Source organism: Panthera leo, chromosome A1 (genome assembly GCF_018350215.1).
Source record: "Panthera leo isolate Ple1 chromosome A1, P.leo_Ple1_pat1.1, whole genome shotgun sequence".
NCBI lineage: Eukaryota > Metazoa > Chordata > Mammalia > Carnivora > Felidae > Panthera > Panthera leo.
The window spans coordinates 24062144-24084169 of record NC_056679.1 but is presented as its reverse complement, the minus strand read 5'-3'; the positions used below and the strand labels follow the sequence as shown (position 1 = coordinate 24084169).

Genomic DNA, 22026 nt, shown 5'->3' with positions numbered 1-22026 from the left:
ATTTAGACTTATTTATGGCCTCATTATAATTTTACAATAAAAGCTAATTATTTTAAAGATGTATATCATTTACAATGTTAAAAATAAGTATCGTAAAGCTCACAGCTGAAATGCTGTCAGAACATTTTTGAAGTGCACATTTTGTGTCTTTTAACCCTGCCTTTTTTTTTTTTTCATTGACAGAATAAAATGAGGCATATAAATATTGTTGGTTCTACTAGATCGGCCTAATTTTTTTTCCAGCCTCCCCTTTGTCTTTTTTTTCCCCCCAGATAGGTAAAAATTTGCCCAGTGTGCCCTCCATGGTTGCTATGGCAACCAGTCTATCACACACAGCTAACCTTTTCATTCACTGTGTTAATATTGTCTGTAGGAGCATCTTCTGAATGTTGTTTTCCTAGAGCAACCATACTGTAGTCGTTATCTGTGGTCTTGGCATCTTTCTTTGAATTCTTTTTTTGTCCCATTTGGAGTTGACTAGATTTATAGGCCAAGGCCGGTATAGTGTTCACTAAAATTAACTGCAATGGTTTTTTATTTTCCTTGTACTGACACTGAATATACCGTGAAAAGGCCGACCTGTAGGTCTTGTTGAACAGTGTATACACAAGTGGGTTGACCGCTGAGGAGAGGTAACCGATCCAAACAAACACGTTGAGCAGGGCTCCGATGATATCCTCGTTGCAAGACTCTTTGCAGATGACGGCCATTATGTTCGTGATGAAGAATGGGCACCACATCACCACAAACAGAAAGAAGACAATGCCCAGCACCTTGCAGGCCTTTTGCTCATTGCTGATGGACTGCATAGTCCTTCTGCCATAGGACCCTGGTTCCCTGTGGATTGACCGCTGGAAGAGTTTTTCTGAAGACAGGGAACTCTGAGGGAGGAAGCTGAAAGAAGCTAGTTTGGCCCGTGTGCCAAGATCACTCACACACAAAGTAGCTTCTTTCTGGAGTGACTTGATAGTTAGAAAGTAGGTGATCACCATGATGGTTAAGGGAATGAAGAATGACACAAAAGAGCCGATCAGGACGAAATTGTCGTCAGCAAGTAAGCAGCTCCCTTTCTTAAAGACCTTGGAATCATCCTGTAGTCCAAAGACTGGTATTGGCATAGATATCCCTGGAGTTGGACAGAAAACGAAACATGATTATGAAGGAATTGTCTGTGAGTATCGCTACATCATGGTGGCTGTGCAAAGGATTCTGTATTAACATTGTTTTAAAGCTCAACATATACCTTCAATGAGAATTTAAAAGTCTCCTGTCTTTATAGGTATTATGTGGTTATTATATAAAATTTAATATATGGTTATAATATATAGTTATATATAGTGACATTATATGTAGTTATAATATTATACTAATGTATATAATATATATTTACTATATATAATGCATGGTTTCTTAAACTTGTATGTTGTTTGCCCTATAGAGATAGTCCTTTACTTATAAAGAAGTACAATAAATCTAGCTTTAATTTTTCATGTTTTTTCTGATTATAACATAATTCTTGTTAATTGGAGAAAATACAGAGAGTCAAACAAAAATAAAAATGACCAATGATGCTATCACACAGAGATAATCACTATTAACAATATGATGCTATTTATTTTAGATAAACACACACACACACACACACACACACACACACACACACACACAACCATTCACACCCATTTTATAACTGAGTTTCACATTCAGTTCTGTAACTATTTTTCCCCTAACATAATGAGTATAGTTTATAAAAAGAACTTTATGAAATTGTAAACATATTTTCTTTTCAGAACACTTGAAAAATAGAAAAAAGTAACAATAAAGAATAATAATATATATTCTTGCCAGACAGGGAAAATTCTGATACACATTTTATGTAGTTTTTCTTCCATTTATATGCATGTGTAAATAATTATGTATATGCAGTATTTTATGTGCAGTTTTAGATCTTCCTATTTCATTTAACATTCAATCATGCAAATTGTACATATTTTAAAGTATTTTTGAAAAATATAATTTTCTAATGTGAATTAAAAGTAAGTCACCAATTATATTTTATATTTTATTTTTTTTTAATCTAGCTAATTTTGATTCTTTTTTAAAAAAGCTTTTTACTATCAAAAAGTTCTCACACATACAGAAAAAGTACCACTGAAAAACCAAAACAAACCTAGCGCAATGAACCCATTACCCAGCTCCAGCAATAATTAATTCAAGGGCAATCTTGTTTCACCCATACTCCCACCTGCTGCAACTCCTCCCATGTTATTTTGAAACAAATCCCAGACAGCATATCATCCAATCTGTAAATATTTTCATATATAGATATAAAAGCTATGCATTCTTTTATATTTTAAAGTTTATTTATTTTGAAAAAGAGAGAGAGAGAGAGAGCAGGGGAGGGGCAGAGAGAGAGAGGGAGAGAGAGACGATCCCAAGCAGGCTCCATGCTGTCAGCATAGAGCCTGAAACAGGGCTCAAGCTCACAAACTGCGAGATCATGACCTGAGCTGAAACCAAGTCATACGCTTAACCGACTGAGTCACCCTGGCGCCCCAAAAGCTATGCATTCTTTAAAAAACCCCAAATATCACAGTATCATTCCCACTCCTAAATAGAAATTTAATATTTCCTTAATATTTTTAAATATGGAATCAGCGTTCAAATTTCCAATTGGTCCATAAAAATCGTTATATGTTTTTAGTAGTAGAACATTCATAAGGGTGGAATACAAAATCATAAGCAGCCACAAACTTTTATTGATAAATACGGGAGTTAGGTATGAGATGAGAGAATACGTGGGAACACTAGCCCATGGTCGACTGTTCCATCATTGAAGTTTAGAGAACCCATGCAGCTCCCTTAGGCGCAGGGGTTAGGCAGAAGAGAGAACAAAGTGAGTTAAAGGAACACTTGGCCTCTAATGGTGCTAATTTCTCCCCCATGATGTAGGACCTTATTTAAGGGAGATTGAGCCGGCCACTACCACCACTGTGCAGTTTTGGGGGACTGGGAATGTCTTCCTCTACTGGCCTGGGACAGACCAAGACAATCATGTGATTGCCATAAAGGAAGAGTCAGGGAGAGAGGAAGGAGAGAAAACATGAATCAAATAACTACTTTGTATAACTTAAAGGTGGCTTCTTTCATGAAAGGGTTGATGCCACAGGGGCACCCTGGGAGAACATCAGAACAAAGTTTCTTCCTACCCTCTACCTCAGAGCTGTATGACAGGGAGCATCTTGCTCACTGCTTCTGACCATCAGTTAGAGCCTAATAAATGGCCACAGTCCAGCCAAGAACACAGGTTCATTCCAGATTTGGGAGCTGCTGCTTGTCGGACTCTTCTATCCATCTGGAAAAACTTCCTTTGAGGCTCTGTAATCTAGTTTGTGCATACTCAGAACACAGTTCAGCTCCATCCAACCACGCCCCTGACTCTCCTAACCTCACATTGGCCATCCTTGCAAGGAGGGGACATTAGCTTGAGTTAATGTTTAACGCAAGTCTTTCTCAGTGGCATTTGCCATTATCTTCACAAACTTAATTGACAAGTATTTGTCACTTGTCCATGCCGGGCCATCCCAGTATTCTTGGAAGGTGGAAATAAGTGACATCAGAGCTTGGTCTTAAGGACGCTGAGTGTGGTTAATGACTCTTCATTTCCTTTATTCCTCTCTGTCCCTGGCCTGTTGGGAACATTCTATGGCCCGGGGACATCCTCTGAGACTGTATACGTACCAGTTTTGTTTAGCCTTCAGAAAACTCTGGATCACAAAAATTAACAGATGGTTTCTAAGAAGAATGTTTTGTTTTCCAGGTGTTTGAGTATGTACCTGTGACAGGTGTTTCCTGTATTCATCTAGAAGGTCTTTGTTCGACAGTGTAGTTGCTCATTGGTTGGAATGGAGGCTTTGGAGTGAGACAGGCCCTGGATTTGAGTCTGTGTCCCAGCTCTGTGCTCCTGGGCTGGTTACTTCATTTTCATAGTTCCTCATCTATCACCATCGTGCCTCCGTGGATGTGGGGAGGATAAAATGAATCCAACGTGCAAACACCTAGGACAGTCCTTAGTCCAGAGTGGATGTTCTGCCAGTGGTAGATCCACATGGGAGTAGCCTGCTCCACAGAATTACTCAACTTGAATACATTAACTTGATTTTGTTCTATTTTGTCTTAAACCAAAAGAAGTTAAAAAAATTTGGCTACTGGCTATATTGTTAATAATGATGTAATTATTAGCTTCTGCCAGGGTAGACAAAAGGTCTCAATCAATTTTAATTTTCTACAGCTAGAGCGGTTGATTGCTTTTCTGCTGTGATGAATTACAGCCATTGCTATTAGTCATGCTACACATAAACAAAATACCAACTGTGTAAAAAGGTATATGGTTTTGTTATTAAACTCTTGGGTGTGCATTTTCCTAATGCAAAGGAAGTTGCTACTGTGAGTCTTTTGCCCTATTTTGTTTGCAGCCTGGTTGGTGGTTTATATAAGTGGCAATTCTCAATTAACCAGAATAAAGTACTACTTAAAACACAAAACTCTTCAGTCATTTGGAAGTCAGATGAGTGTACTTGTTTGGCAAGAACAAAAGCACACACACCCTCCAGAATGGCTCAACTTCTGTAGCCAGGGAGAAAAAGGGATGATGGAGCCATTTTACGAAGTGGAGATTCCCTCTTTTAGCTGCCTGGGATAAAGAGCCACTTTAAAATGCATATGGCAAGGAGCGCCTGGGTGGCTCAGTTGGTTAAGCGCCCGACTTTGGCTAAGGTCGTGATCTCACAGCTTGTAAGTTGGAGCCCCACATTGGGCTCTGTGCTGACAGCTCGGGGCCTGGAGCCTGCTTTGGATTCTGTGTCTCCCTCTGTCTGTGCCCCTTCCCTGCTTGTGCTATGTTTCTCTCTCTCCCTCTCAAAAATAAATAAACATTTAAAAAAAATTAAAAAAAACCCTCTTTATAAATCGGATATGGAACGAAGACACACGCAGGCTGTCTGGAAGGGGGACCTTGATTTGGAGGAGGAGAATCAACCTGATTGTTCTTTAAATGGCCCATTCCTCTTTACATTTAACACGAATGTCCTGACTATTGTCAATTTACCATTCTTTTTTAGTGCCTCACTTGTAGTAAAGGTCAGCAAGGGTTTATGGAAAGAAAAACTAGACAGTTAAAGCAATACTCTGTAAAAGAGGGGAAAGAATTTTATGTCAAAGAACTAGAACATTTAAGGAGGCTTTGTGGGTAGGAGAGAGTTCAAAAACTCTCCTACCAAGAGAGACGAAGACACTGGCTCGTATCCAAGGTTGCGGTCACAGCCATCTGCAGTGCATTAATTTTCTGGCTGCTTTGTTTGATAATAGCTGCTTTTGGAGACCTGACATCTCCTCTCACTTGAAATTTCTGCATATAAAGCATTTTCCTTTATGAATAGACAGTAGCTTAAACTACGAGACTCTGCATTTTGTTTAATATATTTTTCTGAGGAGTGGTAAATAGCTGTTAAGATTCAATATCAGTACTGGCTCCTCCATGCACATTTTCATTTTGTTTTTTTCGTGAAAATTCAGACAATGAAACGCGTGGGAAATATTGACACCCAGGAGCATGAAGACTTGGGCCGGTGTCTTGTTTTAGGGTGCCTCTGCTTACTCTGCACATTAAGTTTGCACCTCTGGTTAACATCTAACCATGGTCTGGTGAATGGCCTTAACTCTGGAGCACTGGCTGTGAAAGATAAGCTTTATTCTTAATCCTAGCTTTTTACGCTTTATTATCTTGGGACTGAGTGTGCTTCTGCAGGAGCGTTTCCTTGGGAAATAAGAAGGTTGCCTTACTAGGTATGATCCTCTGATAGGGAACACGACAATGGAGTCCGCACGGCCTCAGGTCTTGTGGGAGGTAGAGGGGAAAGAAACAAATACTTCAGGGCTATCGTGAAAAAGACTGAATTTGGGTTCATGGGTTTCATTTCCTCTGGAACTACTTCCTTTCCTTTGTATTTTAACTCACACCGAATGTTCTCCAGTAATACGAATGGTTTTACTATCAGTTTGACAGAAAGCGCCATTTGTGAATACCGCAGGACAGTCATACGGCAGGGAGAGAGAGATGGGGTATCTAAGGGCAACTGGGGCTGGGACTCATCCTTCTAATAGGAAGTGTATAGTTCAAGAGTTGCTAAATTTCTTATAATCTATGGTCTGCTGACCAGGCAGATAAAAGTGAGAGCTAGATCAACATGTCAGTTACCCAAGAAATTATGTTTCTTTTTAGATTAATTCTTAATATCTCTAATAATAAATCATAACTTCTCAAAGTACTTTCACATGTATTCATTCACTCGACTTTTTTTTTCTTTTTTTTACAAAATCGTAAAAACATTACCCACACTGTCCTATGGGTAGATAAAAATTTCAGTTTGTGGAAAAGCTGAGGGCTAGCAAGCTTAGGTGACTTATTTACACTCATAGCAATTTAGGGGCAAAATCCAGACTCCTATGTAAATTTCTCATTTCTTATGGATGATTTTTTTTTTCCTACTTGCTTATTTACAAGAGTAGCTACGAAAGTCTGCGACTATACCAGAGGTCCTTAACATTGGTTTCAGGAAGTCTGTGATGTTTCTGAAATCTGCACAATTTTCATATATGTGCTTACTTTTTGACACAGATTATCAAAAAAAGTTCCAGGCCCCAAGGCAGTTAATAAACACTAAATTATATCGCTGCCCTGTGTCAAGAGCACACACACACACACACTCTAATGATTCTCTGTGTTTTGATACTTTCTTTTTTTCATTCTTTAATCTCAAAGTCAAAGTTTCCTCTGGTGAGACATTATTCTTTGAAGTCAGACAGCTATTCTAAAACTAAAATCCTTATAATCAACACCTAGTTTCCTCTTTTGTATGGTATTCTTTTTTTAAAAAATTTTTTTAACGTTTTATTTATTTTTGAGACAGCAAGAGACAGAGCATGAGCAGGGGAGGGGCAGAGAGAGAGGGAGACACAGAATCTGAAGTAGGCTCCAGGCTCTGAGCTGTCAGCACAGAGCACGATGCGGGGCTCGAACTCACGAACCGTGAGATCATGACCTGAGCCGAAGTCGGACGCTTAAGTGACTGAGCCACCCAGGTGCCCCAGTATGGTAGTTATTCTTAAATTTGGCTGCATATTAGAATTACCCAGGGAGCTTTTAAAAATTACATTGCATGGGCACCATTCCCAGAGGTTCTGATACTAGTACTTTTAGAAAATGGTAATGTTCGGACCCCACATGAACATTGTTACTCAAACAAAACAACACCTGGGTGATCCTGATACGCAACTAGTGCTGAGAACCTGGGATGTGTAGGGTGAAAAGCATAGTACAAATGTCTTTATTTTGAAAGAAGAGTAAATAGAGGAAAGTCTTACAGCTGCTCCCTTTGCCTTTATTAAACAACTCTATTAATTTCCAAAAGGCTCGGGCTGACCTCAAGTGGAGAAATGATGGAGAGTTTCCAGGGAAAGAAGCCTGCCTCCACCCCTCCCTCAACTTGGCTATGAGTTATCTGGGGGAAAAAATGTGTTGCGTGAGTTATTGTATAAAGCTACCCATCCTTGTTTTAATAGTTGGACTGTTATGGCTAAATGCCCCCAAAGGCTTAAAGTTTGTGTTCTGTCCCAGGAGATAGGAGATACTCAGAAGAAATACTCAGTCTCCCTGAAGTATAGCCAGTCGGGAACTACCGAAAGCCACTGGCCCAACTGCCCTGTCATGGATTCCTGGAAAGATGGTCTCGTGCTCTTCAGACCGTCATTCTGTTTCCTTTCAGTTTTGTAGCCCGGAAGTTGTGCTTTACTATGATGATCTTGCATTGAAAGGTAAAGGGACTGAATTCTGACTTGCAGGATGTGGATTGTCAGCTGTCGCTCTGACACCTGGCAGCCCATCATGTCTTTCCTTCCAAGGCAGATTGACTTCCATGTACCATCTTTTCCCATCAATGTGTTATGTATCCCACATAGAATCTGAATGATATGTTGGCATGTGGATAAATGATCAGAGCCTCATTTTGCTGTTGGAATCACAATTCGTAGAGAAACTTCTCAAATGCTTCAACTTGTCGTCCACTGACCCTTCTTTAAATACGCAGATATTACACTATTCACCAACAATGGAAAAGTTTCTTTTAGCAATATGCTCACAAACAGAGGTTTATTTAAAAAAAATCATCTCTGCTCCATATTACTAAACCTCATCTTTTTTTTTTATTTTTTTTTATTTTTTTATTTTTTAATATATGAAATTTACTGTCAAATTGGTTTCCATACAACACCCAGTGCTCATCCCAAAAGGTGCCCTCCTCAATACCCATCACCCACCCTGCCCTCCCTCCCACCCCCCATCAACCCTCAGTTTGTTCTCAGTTTTTAACAGTCTCTTATGCTTTGGCTCTCTCCCACTCTAACCTCTTTTTTTTTTTTTTTTTCCCTTCCCCTCCCCCATGGGTTTCTGTTATGTTTCTCAGGATCCACATAAGAGTGAAACCATATGGTATCTGTCTTTCTCTGTATGGCTTATTTCACTTAGCATCACACTCTCCAGTTCCATCCATGTTGCTACAAAAGGCCATATTTCATTTTTTCTCATTGCCACGTAGTATTCCATTGTGTATATAAACCACAATTTCTTTATCCATTCATCAGTTGATGGACATTTAGGCTCTTTCCATAATTTGGCTATTGTTGAGAGTGCCGCTATAAACATTGGGGTACAGGTGCCCCTATGCATCAGTACTCCTGTATCCCTTGGATAAATTCCTAGCAGTGCTATTGCTGGGTCATAGGGTAGGTCTATTTTTAATTTTCTGAGGAACCTCCACACTGCTTTCCAGAGCGGCTGCACCAATTTGCATTCCCACCAACAGTGCAAGAGGGTTCCTGTTGCTCCACATCCTCTCCAGCATCTATAGTCTCCTGATTTCTTCATTTTGGCCACTCTGACTGGCGTGAGGTGGTATCTGAGTGTGGTTTTGATTTGTATTTCCCTGATAAGGAGCGACGTTGAACATCTTTTCATGTGCCTGTTGGCCATCCGGATGTCTTCTTTAGACAAGTGTCTATTCATGTTTTCTGCCCATTTCTTCACTGGGTTATTTGTTTTTCGGGTGTGGAGTTTGATGAGCTCTTTATAGATTTTGGATACTAGCCCTTTGTCCGATGTGTCATTTGCAAATATCTTTTCCCATTCCGTTGGTTGCCTTTTAGTTTTGTTGGTTGTTTCCTTTGCTGTGCAGAAGCTTTTTATCTTCATAAGGTCCCAGTAATTCACTTTTGCTTTTAATTCCCTTGCCTTTGGGGATGTGCCGAGTAAGAGATTGCTACGGCTGAGGTCAGAGAGGTCTTTTCCTGCTTTCTCCTCTAAGGTTTTGATGGTTTCCTGTCTCACATTCAGGTCCTTTATCCATTTTGAGTTTACTTTTGTGAATGGTGTGAGAAAGTGGTCTAGTTTCAACCTTCTGCATGTTGCTGTCCAGTTCTCCCAGCACCATTTGTTAAAGAGACTGTCTTTTTTCCATTGGATGTTCTTTCCTGCTTTGTCAAAGATGAGTTGGCCATACGTTTGTGGGTCTAGTTCTGGGGTTTCTATTCTATTCCATTGGTCTATGTGTCTGTTTTTATGCCAATACCATGCTGTCTTGATGATGACAGCTTTGTAGTAGAGGCTAAAGTCTGGGATTGTGATGCCTCCTGCTTTGGTCTTCTTCTTCAAAATTACTTTGGCTATTCGGGGCCTTTTGTGGTTCCATATGAATTTTAGGATTGCTTGTTCTAGTTTCGAGAAGAATGCTGGTGCAATTTTGATTGGGATTGCATTGAATGTGTAGATAGCTTTGGGTAGTATTGACATTTTGACAATATTTATTCTTCCAATCCATGAGCAGGGAATGTCTTTCCATTTCTTTATATCTTCTTCAATTACCTGCATAAGCTTTCTATAGTTTTCAGCATACAGATCTTTTACATCTTTGGTTAGATTTATTCCTAACTAAACCTCATCTTTAAAGTATCACATCCTTTCCTCCATTTGTTTTAAAAGATCTTGTAGCGATTCTTTCTGAAAGCATGGGGAATGGGTCTCACATGTAACGTCTCATTTCAGAGACTCTGGTCTAGAGTGTGTTCAGCCACAGGGATGGTAGCTGGAAAGTTGGCTTGCAGCAGGTGACCACATAATCCAGGCCCACAGGTTGTCAATTCTCCTTCCCTTAGCCTCTCTTACACTTTCCCAAAGCAGCATTTACCATATGACATAATGAAGGACGACAGTTGCCCTAATGCTCAAGCCATTACCAACTACTGAGCCCATCCTACAAGGTCTTTGTGATCTGGCCTTAATGTGATCATTCAACGTTGTCAATTTTTGACATAGTCAGGTGGCAGTCTCTCTTCTTTATGCCATCTCTTGAACGATTCAGAATGGAGTTACATATAGCTTGATTTCTCAGCCAATCACATAATATGATCTGAAGAACTCTCAAAATCTGCCGGCTCCCACCTGTGTCTTTTCCCAGTGGCTTGCTTGCTGGAACATTGCAATGTGCCACTGCTAGAATGAGAGAGGTCCCATTGTTTTGTACCTGTAACACCTCAGACGGTTAACTAATAATCCAAGCCCAAGTTGTAGTGGCACAGAGATGCACAGCCGGGAAGAACCCTGGGGGCGTGGCCCTTGGAAAGGAAAGGAGTCACAGGAGAGAAGACACAGGCTATAGCTCAGGGATGCAGGTCAGAGAGGATGTGGTATCGATGGCATGTCACGTTTCCTCTGGGGAAACGTGTACTGTAAATAGTAACTGAAAGGTAGACTCACTTCTCCATTTTGCCCTGGTTCAGTTCTGATTCCATCCTCTTTCCTGAAATACTCTACCAACCAGTGGGGGCTCCAGAATGTCTCTGTAGCAGGGCCCTATGGGTGGCATCTGGCTGGGCATGGGAGACTGAAATAACCTCATTTTGTGGCTCCATTTGCAGAGGAAGCATACTGGTTTTGCTTTGACTCTATGATTGTTTGGGTTTGGGGGGCTGCAGAAGGAGGTTATGTGCCCAAACCACTCCCTACATTTAAGATATATCTCATGACATCTTTCTTTAAGGACATGCCCTGTATGAAGCTTTCCTAAAATTCTCCCTGTAATAAGAGCTCTTTTAGTCTATATTCCTTCATCACCTTCATAAATAATTTATGCTGTGCTAATTCACACTTCTAATACCTTAGAATTTTTCTCTGGAAGTGTCATTTCACCCACGAGGCGATAATCTCATTAATGGCAGGGTTATCTTTTACTTACTGGAAGCCACTCCAGCATTTTGTGGGATTGATGAGTGAGTCAGTGAAAGGGAGAAAAAAAAAAAGAAGGAATCATAATCAACTTTAGTGACACAGCTTGAATTTACTGCATTATTTTATAATGTTTCCCTTCATTTTCGCTGGGAAAACACAATAAAATGTGGCTTCCCAATTAGCCACTGAGGGCAGAAAGAAGGAAAGTGGGTATTGCAATGATACTTAATAATTTGTGTACTTTTCGGAGAGAAGAACATATAAGATTAACTAGCACATGCACTGACTACTTTGACAGCTAAAATCACCAGGGGAAAGATGCTGTAAAATACAGTGCCTGAGTGGGAATCAGGAGACCTGGGCTTATTCTTGTATGTTTTGGCTCATAGTCTGGATGTAGGGCTGTTATTTTTCTCAAAGCTCTCTTTCAGATAGACTGAATGAGTGTGTGTTGACAAATAAGAGCCTGATGCAGTGAGGTAAGTACAGACTGGGCCACCCCAAGAGGCACGTGTGCGCCCTGGCTGACAATCACCGACTGTGTGACCTTAGGTTGCTTAACTTTGAAGCCTCCCTCTGTGAGGTGCAGATACATAAACAGAGGACCTTCCGTAATTTACATATAGGGCTTTGGTGAGAAAACAGTAGGGTCATGTGTCTGAACTATTTTGTAAACTTTTGAGATGACAGTGATTATAATTTACTTAGTGTTATGCTAGACTCTTGGGTACCTCGAAAGGCCTTTGAGAACCTTCATGGAGCCTAAGATCTTTATCTCCTAAGATAAAATACACACACCTAATCTAGACAGACAGTGGTGCGGAGTAGAATGAGATCAAGAGGGGGCGCCTGGGTGGCTCAGTCGGTTGAGTGTCCGACTTCGGCTCAGGTCATGATCTCACAGCTCGTGAGTTCGAGCCCCATGTCGGGCTCTGTGCTGGCAGCTCAGAGCCTGGAGTCTGCTTCGGATTCTGTGTCTCCCTCTCTCTCTCTGCCCCTAACCCACTTGCAGTCTGTCTCAAAAATAAATAAACATTAAAAAAAAATTAAAAAAAAGAGAATGAGATCAAGGGACAAAAGCAGCCACATGGATAAAGATGGATGGATGTGTGAGCTCAGCATGTGATGCTCATTGTGGGTTACCGTCTCCGGGGGGAAAAAGCTGTGTAGGAGACGAGTTGCTGATTCACGTCCTGTGAGTGAACAGAATCTGGATGGCAGTATGATCTGGATGGGGGAGACAGGTGTATGATTGCTATGCACCCAGGACCCCGGTGCACCTGGCCTTGCTAGGTTCGTTCTGCTGTGTTTGGCATGCACCTGTGAACTACACATGTTACTTCTCAGAGGCATCAAGCAGGCCTCTCTGTGTTAGCAATCAGTTTCAGTTATCCACCCGTTAATCAAATATTAATTGAATATACAGTGAAGTAGGTACTTTAGGGATTTGAGAGGAAGGAGGTGCTTGAGTCTATAATCGCTGCTTTCCATTCCAAGACTGTTTGCTGTCACACATGAACTCCTCAGTCCAAACCAAGACTAGGGAGAAAGACGGCACAGAGATGCAAGCAGAAAAACTAGGTTTAACAGGGGCATCAGTTGGTTAAAAATAATACAATCAAGGGAAATCTGTATTTAGCCTGGATTTTTTTTTTAAAGTTTATTTATTTATTTAGACAGAATGTGCATGAGCATGACCAGGGGAAGGGAAGAGAGAGAGGGAGAGAGAGAATCCCAAGCAGGCTCCATGCTGTCAATGCAGAGCCCTACGTGGGGCTACAACTCACGAACCAGTGAGATCATGACCAGAGCCAAGATCAAGAGTCAGATGCTTAATTGACTGAGCCAGCCAGGTGCCCCTGGGTTCTTGTTTTTTAAAGGCAGCTATAATGAGAGATAGCAGTTCTCAAATGTTTTGGTCTCAAGACTCCTTTACACATTTAAAAATGATAAAGGACTCTAAAGAATCTTTATTTCTGTGGATTATACCTATAAATATTTGTGGTATTAGAAATGAAAACTGAGGGCACTTAAAATAATGATGTATCAATTCATTTAAAAAGAAAACTAATAAACCCATTCCATATTAACATAAATAACATTTTTTTAAATGTTTATTTATTTTTGACAGAGAGAGAGCGAGAGCGAGAGAGAGCATGAGTGGGGGAGGGTCAGAGAAAGAGGGAGACACAGAATCTGAAACAGGCTCCAGGCTCTTAGAGGTCAGCACAGATCCCAACGCGGGGCTCGAACCCACGGACTGTGAGCTCGTGACCTGAGCTGAAGTCGGACGCTCATCCGACTGAGCCACCCAGGCGCCCCAACATAAATAACATTTTTATGGAAAAGAATTATATTTTCCAGAACAATAGAAGAATGGCAAATGTCAAATGTCAATAGAAGAATGGCACTGTTTTGTAGTTTTGAAAGTTTCTCTTATGGCTGGTTTAATAGGACACAGCTGGATTCTCACAGACGCTTCTGTTTTAGTCTGTTATATCACATACAACATATCCTCCAGAAAACTCCACTGTACCCTTATAAAAGGATGAAAGGGAAAAGAGAAGATAACACCTGATTTCTTGCCAGCTTTATGGAGATATGATTGACATATAACATTGTGCAAGTTTAAGCTGTAGTGTGTGATGATCTGAAGCACCTATACATTGAGACGTATTTGCCACAATAAGGTTAGTTAACACATCCTTCGCCTCACACAATTCCCGTTTCATTGTTATTGTTATGGTGAGAACATTAGAGCTCTACTCTCCCAGCAACTTTCCAATATACAATACAGTTTTGTTAACTGTCGTCACCATGTGTACCTCGGAAACCCCAGAACTTATTTATAAGTAAAAGTTTGTACCCTATGTCCAACACCTCCTCATTTTCCCCGCTTTTCAGTTCCTGGTAACTACCATTCTTCTCTGTTCCTATAAGTTTGATGTTTTTAGATTCCACATGCAAGAGAGGTCATACGGTATTTGTCTTTCTCTGACTTATTTCACTTAGCATAATGGCCTCAAAGTCCATCCATGTTGTCACAAATGACAGGAATTTCTTCTTTTTCGTGGCTGAATAATGTCACATTGTATCTATCTGTATCTATATCTATATCTACATAATATACACATATCTATCTATCTATAGATATAGATATACAAGCCAATTTTCTTCATCCATTCATCGTTGGGCACTTAGGTTATTTCCATGTTTGACTATTGTGATACAGCTGCTACAAACATTGAGGTGCAGATATCTCTTTGAGATAGTGATTTCTTTTCCTTGGATATTAGTATTGTTGTTCTTGTTTTTGTTGTTATGAAAATAGTATCAATTTCTTGGACATCTTGAAAGCATCTCAGGTATCCTCAGAAATCCCACTGATGTAGGAGGAAAACTATCAGCTTGGGATCAGAAAACCCACGTTTGGATTCCCTATGACTTTTAAGCAAGCCACTTAATCCCTGTGAGATCTTTCACCTTTAAAATGGGGAATGTTCTATTATTTAATAGTATCCCCTTTAACAACTTATCATGAGGGACAATGAAAATTGCTGTTCTCTAGGTAATAAATACAGTATTGTCTAGTAGATGGAAATCATAGAGAAGAATGCTCCACAGCCTTCCTTAATGTGCTGAGTTCTTTATTCTGTCTAAAAATCCCTTCTGTAGCTGAGACCTCCAATGCCCCTTGTTTGGATGTCATAGAAATCCAAACCAGCCTGATGTCATCTTTACAGTTTAGCTTAAAAATCTGTGCCTCGCTTGCTCATGTAGAAGTCTGTTAATATGGAACCTGGTTATCACTTACCTAGAGGCCTCGTAGAGCAAGACCATTGCCCAGAATGGTTGATAATGGACTCCTCAAAGCTGTAATTTTCCATAGCTGACTAGCAAATGATGAAAATTTAATGGCCTCTTCTGTGAATGGTGACAATTAAGTCAACTGCCAGGAGTACTGAGTAACAGGTGTGTAATATGATATTGCTTTAGAAAGTACATGCTAGGATTCACAGAGCAAGGATAAAGAGAGATTTCTACTGCGTACTTCCTCTGTGGGAACAAGGATGGCCTTACAAAATCTGGGGTTTCTTTCACAGGTGTTAGGGTTCACAGATATCAGCGTGATTGGCTTTCTCCCAAGGCACCCCCAATGAAAGGAGGGTCTGCCGTCGCTTGTTTTATCAGTCAGGGTACTTTGGTTTGAAGCAACAGAAGCTGATTTGGGCTGATGTAGCAGAAAATGAGTTTAATAAAATGATACGGAGTAGTTCAAAGAATTCTTGACAGGGCTGGGCTCCAGGCTGAAATTCCAGGAGTAAAATTGCATTACAAATTTGGTTTGATGAGGAAACGTCTGTTTTCCTTGTCCTCTGAGCACCAGAGGCGACAACAACAGAAGGTCCTGCCTCACCAATGCCACTTCTACATCAGGGACTCAATTACGCAACTGCTGGAAGCCGGACACCTCAGCCACCTCCATGCTGGCAAAGATAGAGGTGGTTTGCTCACCTATTTGTTCACTTTGCTCTTTTCTACATCACAGTTTTGCCAGGGTACTGCTATTTGGGTGAATCTAGGCGATGAGCCAATGTTCTAGCTATAGGGAAGGCTTGGAATTTGAGTTCTGCTACTTGGGAATTTCCCTAAATATAGAAAGGTTAGTTGAAAGAGACAGGCAGCCACAAATATGTCAAGAACCCATTTAACTTGACCTTTATATGGCATGATTTGTAGCTGCTGTAACTGAGCTGGGCCTGGGAGATGCTTCTCCCAAAGATGGCGATGCTAGAATTTCTGACATTTTCCTATGTTCATCTTTTTTCCTGTGATTGTTCTCTTTTCTCTGCCATCTCTGTGGTCAGCATACGTTCAAGTATTTAATATTTTAAAATAAACCAATCTGGAAATTACCTACCAGTATCTGTGAAATGTTTGTGGGGCTAGCGTGGTCATATAACTGAGCCATGTTGTGGGGTATAAGGTGATAGAACAGTACTTGGTAAACTGGGAAGTGTCTAAGGCCAATCAGGTTCAGTTAAAAAAAATACACATTATACAAGCCAGAGAACACATATCTCTGGGCTAGACAAATTTTTCATTATTCAGTTAGCTTGGCACAGGTTTGGAACTTCAAATAAACTTTATCTGGGGTTCTTCTTTATTCATATATCTTATGGGCTTCTTATCTTGGCTTTGCTCTTGGGGTCACTGGTCCTGCATTGATAGATTGACACTATTTCTATCACAAGGCTCAATCACGTTTTTGTTTTGGTTCCTAAGCCCATCGATCAAGCAGGGTCTTGATCTCAGCATGGGTGTCAGATGCAATCCCCTTGGATTCAGATCCAGTCACACAGGTGTCACAGAGGGTGGATAAGCTCTTGTTCTCACAGTGTCTGTGGAGGAGGGGACACAGAGAGTCCCCAACTAGCAACTCATTTTTCTAACCTGAGCTAAACTTCAGGATCTCCCTCCTGTCTTAGCCACCATCTCTTTGAGCTGCTAGGATTCTAGAAATTTCTCTGCAGTTCCACCTTTCCCACATGGTCTGGCCCAGACCTCCAAACTTCCCATCCAGTTTAGGAAGCCTGAGATGAAGAGCTTTGGGTTTTGATTCCTCTCAGACTGTGTGGTGAGATTTCATTTACTCCATCTTCTGCATAGTCGTTTGTATCCTGAAATTTTAGTGGTTTGGGGGGAGAACATTTTTGTGACATCGGAGATACAGTTCTCTGGTCTAATTTCTGCTTCTGAATGCCCTGTCTTCTTTGGTCTAAGTGGTTTTGCAGAAAGATGCAGTGATATCAGATTAAAAAGCAGCCTTCACCAAGAAGTGTTATCTGGTTGTTATCAAGATGATCATTTGTTGTTGTTGTTTTCAAAGACCTAACATGGAGCTTAATGATCAGCTGGTGAAGCATCTTCCTTTCATAGTTGGTGAACTAAGGTAGAGAGATATTAAATGCTTTGCGCAAGTTTACACTGATAAAAGAGTAGTGTACTGGCAAAAAGAGTGACAAACCCTATACTTACAGGTATCTGCCATATGTCAGACACTGTGTAAGCCTTCAACAAATTTCATCCCCACAAGGTACCCGTAAGGCAAGAGTTATTATCCCCATTTTCAGGTGGAGAAAACTGTGTTTCCAAAATATTCTGTAATTGGCTCTAGGTTTTCAGTTAGTGAATGAATGGACTAGGATTCCAACATAGGCCTCATTGGTTTTCTTCTGTACCTCGCTTTGTGTTAGGACCTTGGCCTTGTGATCCCTAGTCTAGAGGGCCTTTGACTACCTCAGCGTTTAGTCAGCTTTTGCATTTGCTTTCATTTTATAACAAATACTTCGTTAGGCTTTAAGGATTACGAGTGTTTATTTGTAACACTTGAGATGTTGAGATGCACTTGAACGTTATGTGAGATCTTATACATGGGAGGTAGGAATAGAAACTGGAGATAAGGAATGGAAAACAAATCAAACCTCCACCGCAGGGCTCATGAAGCTCTTCAATAAAAGTATTCTATTCAAGGTCACAAACAACTCTTTAATAAGGAGTAAACAAATATCTAGCTACCTATGTCGCCTCTCAGCTTGGATGTCTTGAATAGGCACCCCTAACCTTTCACGGTCACAATAGAACTCTGGAATGCACACTGCCTCCCTATCCCCTGAATGCCCACTTCCCATCATTTCCCCATCTTAGCTAATGGTGCTAGCATCCTTCCAGGTGCACGGCTCAAAAACTTAGAAGTCGTTCTTTCCGTTAGCCTCCCCTTGGAAAAACCTCACCCACATCCTATTAATTCTACCTCTGAAATATATTTTCTGTCCAAATCTGTCCACCTCTCTCCATCTCCACTGCCGTCTCAGTACTCCAAGCCATTAAGACTCACAACTGGATTATAGCAAGATGCAATCCCCTTGGATTCAGATCCAGTCACACAGGTGTCACAGAGGGTGGATAAGCTCTTGTTCTGACAGTGTCTGTGGAGGAAGGGACACAGAGAGTCCCCAACTAGCAACTCATTTTTCTAACCTGAGCTACCCTCACTGTTTCTACCTTTACCTATGTACCCCCACCCCTGCTTAAAACTCTCAGAGGTCCCCGACTACACTCAGAACAATGTCCGAACTCCTTACTTGGTTATAAGGCTCTGCTTACCTCTTCTTCCTTGTCTCCTACGCTTATCCCTTCTTGATGAATTGCTTGAGCCGCATTAGCTTCTTTCTGATCCTTCAACCCCAAAAGCTGGTTTCCACAGTAGGGCCTTAGACTTTCCTGATCCCACTGCCAGGAACATGCCCTCCACTGACAATCCCAAGGCTGGCTCCTTCTTATTCTTCAGCATCAGTTTTAATGCCCTCTCCTCAGTGAGGCCCTTCTTGAGACGTTCACATAAATTAGTCCTTCCTCACCCCTACCCGAGTCACTCGATAGCACATTTCCCTGACTTGTTTTCTCCATAGCATTTGTGACTCCATGACATTTTTTGTTGGTCTATTTATTTGCTTGTTTGTTGTCTGTCTCGTTTCATGAATGTGAACCCCATAAAATCAAGGCATTCTCCTAAGATAGGGCTGCCTGGCACATAGTGTTTAAATGGTAAATACTAAATAAAGATCTGTGGAAAAAGTGAACAGGCAAATTCAGAGGCCTTTGGGAAATAAAAAGAGAAATTGTGACTAGATGGTACACATCTTCATTATCTTGGTTATAGGGGTAAGGGTAAGAGTTTGCCCAAAAAAGAGGTCATTTGGGCCAGGAAAAATTCTGGTAAATTAGGGCTTTTTAGGTGAAAGGTAAAGTTATTAAATATGAGGGCTTTCTACAGATATTACTCTTTCTCTAATATCCTGGAGTTGATAATACTTGATCTTTACAACCTAACTACTTCAGGGACACTATGCCGTGGTGGTAGTGATAAGAATAGTAAAAATAGTAACAGCAAATCCTTGTGTGATGTTTCCGATGTTCCAAGTACTAGCCTGAGCACTTTATACCAATTAGCTCACTTGATCCTTAGCAGCAACCCTGTGAAGTACATACTACAGTCTCTTCATTTGCTGATGAAACACTTGAGGCACAGAGAAGTGAAGTTTCCTTCCTGAAGTCACACAGTAACTTGCCTAAAGACACACAACCCTAGGTAGGAACTAGGACTTTGAGATGCACTCGGCCTGGCTCCACAGTCTGTGAGCTGCTTTGCTGTGTGGCCTCAGCCCAGCTTAGCCCTCAGGCCCGCAGGCCTGTGTGTGTGTGTGTGTGTGTGTGTGTGTGTGTGTGTGGTGGTGGTGGTGGGGGGGGAGGCGGGGGGATCAAACTACCCCGATGCACAGAATCTGCTGCTTGACGAGCCCCATCAGTCAGGCCTGGTTCCTGCACCCTGCAGCCTCAGGTCTGGATCCTGACATCCCTGCCGTGCTCTACTGATAAAGTGAGTGCAACTAGCTTGAGTCTCCTTCTTCCTGTGTTTGGGCACACGTTTCACATTTAGAGTCACATTGGTGCTCTCCACGGGAAGGCCAGTCATGGCCCTGAGTCATGAATGAGATACGATATGGGACGTGCTGTTGCGGGGCTCATGGTTGTGGAGTCATTATGTACTGTAAGCCTTTGATATCCACCCCTCAGGAGTTTTTTTTTCCCCCTAATTTAGCATTTTTACATTAGTATTAACAATGTTAACATTTAAAAAATTATAACTTCCTCCACTTAAAAACATTTTTTTTTACATTTATTTATTTTTGAGAGACAGAGAGGAACAGAGAGTGAGCAGGGGAGGGACAGAGAGAGAGGGAGACACAGAATCCGAAACAGGCTCCAGATTCTGAGCTGTTAGCACAGGCCCCGAAGCGGGGCTTGAACTCACAAACTGTGAGATCATGACCTGAGCTGAAGTCAGTCGCTTAACTGACTGAGCCACCCAGGCACCCCTCCCCCACTTGTTTAAAGTGGACACTTAAAACTTATTGAAGTGTAACACCCACAAAGAAAAGTGTATAACCAGAGGGTAGAGCTGAGTTACTGAAGGTGAGTGAATCCATGTACCTGACACACAGCATTACCAGCACCTCAGAGGCACCCTGGAGATTCCTCCCGGTGGCCACTCCTCCTCTCCCCCTCCCCCTGCCCGAAGATCCCGGGTCTTCTTCCTCTGCAATAGATTAGCTTCGTGTGCTTGTAAACTCTCTATATTGGAGTCACTCAGCATGTATTGTTTTGTGCTTGGCTTTTCACTAGCAGTATATTTGGAAGATATGTTTTTAAACATCTGCGAAGTGTTAAACTCGCTCTTATTATGGTTTCAGGTATTTTAGAAAATAATGAGAGTTTACAGGCACTAAGTGTTGGAAGAAATGGAAATTTATACCCGTAAGGCACTCTGCATTCTCTTTTTTATTGTGGTAAAATATGCATAATATAAAATTTACTATTTTAACCATTATATTCTTTTTTTAATGGAATTTTATGCTATATCTTTGAGGCATATTGAATAAGACTTGTTGGCATGATTTCTTACTATGCTTATTTTCTTTTCATGGGTTCCAGAGGAGTAGCGTCCTACACCCGTTCTGATGCTGAATGCTTTTCTTCCAACTTAACCTTTATATGAATTCAGGGGTAAGAGTGGGGCAGAAACCCCCTGAGAATGAATAGAAAATTTATGTTGTTGTGACTGTGTAAAATTTTCATTAGACAGGTAATCCCCTAATACTCTGTAAAACAAAATTGATTCTGAATCACTGAGCCTGGGTGTACAAAGGCTATGTTGTGTGTGTCCAAGAAAAAAACAACAACAACAACAAAAAACCATCTCCAGAGTTCTACTTCCCCTGGATAGTTCATTTCTGAAAATGTGGAAGCAGTCTGGAGCCTTGCAAGACGTTAAGGAGACAACTCACAGTCAAAATATAATGAGCCAGATAGTTTCAAGGAAATGTGGGAAAGTGGTAAAGAATGAGTTCCTTTATGAGTCGTGTATTCAGGTTAAAATCCACAGACACACACTCCACAAAACACATTAATTCATTCACTTTGGTATCCTGTGGAGAAGTTAACTTGCCAGGCTAGACACATGTTAAAATTGAAGCACTTAGAATAAGTCAACCCAAAAGATACTTTCACACAGGATATCTATCTAATGGGAATAGGAACATGTGAAAAATTGGTTCAGCTCTCCACCTCGCCTTATAAAGTTAGGATGGTTTTAAGCCAACTGGGAGAGAAGTCCTCCTTTTAACAGTATTTTAGGCACCTGGGATGGTTGTGGATCAGCTAAATAAGCTGTGGACTTACTCATGATGTACTCATCACTTTTCTAAAGTTTGTGACAGTAACAGGGACATTGTTTAACCAACTTCAGCCCGCTAAACATTTGACCCCAATGCATCTTGTGGTAGAAATAACGATCCCCCCCAAAGTTTCCATCTGTCTCCTGGAAACTGAATACGATGAGTTCCACAGCAAAGGGTAATTAAGGCTGCTAATTCGCTGACCTTCAAATAGGGCGAGGATCGTGGGTTTTCTGGGTGGGTCTGGTTTAATCACTAGCGTTCTTAAAAGTGGAGGAGGAGGAGGGCGAGAGGTATGTCAGAGTGCTTCTGTCTTTGCAGAGAGTGGAGGGTGTTCTCTGGAAGCTGGAAGTCTCAAGTGGACGCTTTTTCCCTTAAAGCCTCCGGAAGGGA

The 22026-nt window shown here is 41.1% G+C and overlaps 1 protein-coding gene across 1 annotated transcript in view; it reads right to left on the bottom strand.

Moving 5' to 3' along the window:
• Window positions 1–229: 229 nt before the first annotated feature.
• Window positions 230–22026, bottom strand: part of HTR2A (5-hydroxytryptamine receptor 2A) — a 58767-nt gene continuing 36970 nt past the window's right edge. Inside the window, exon 4 of the mRNA XM_042917781.1 lies at window positions 230–1126. Coding sequence (XP_042773715.1) covers window positions 327–1126 — 800 coding nt within the window. The 3' untranslated portion in view covers window positions 230–326. The remainder of the gene's footprint in view (window positions 1127–22026) is intronic.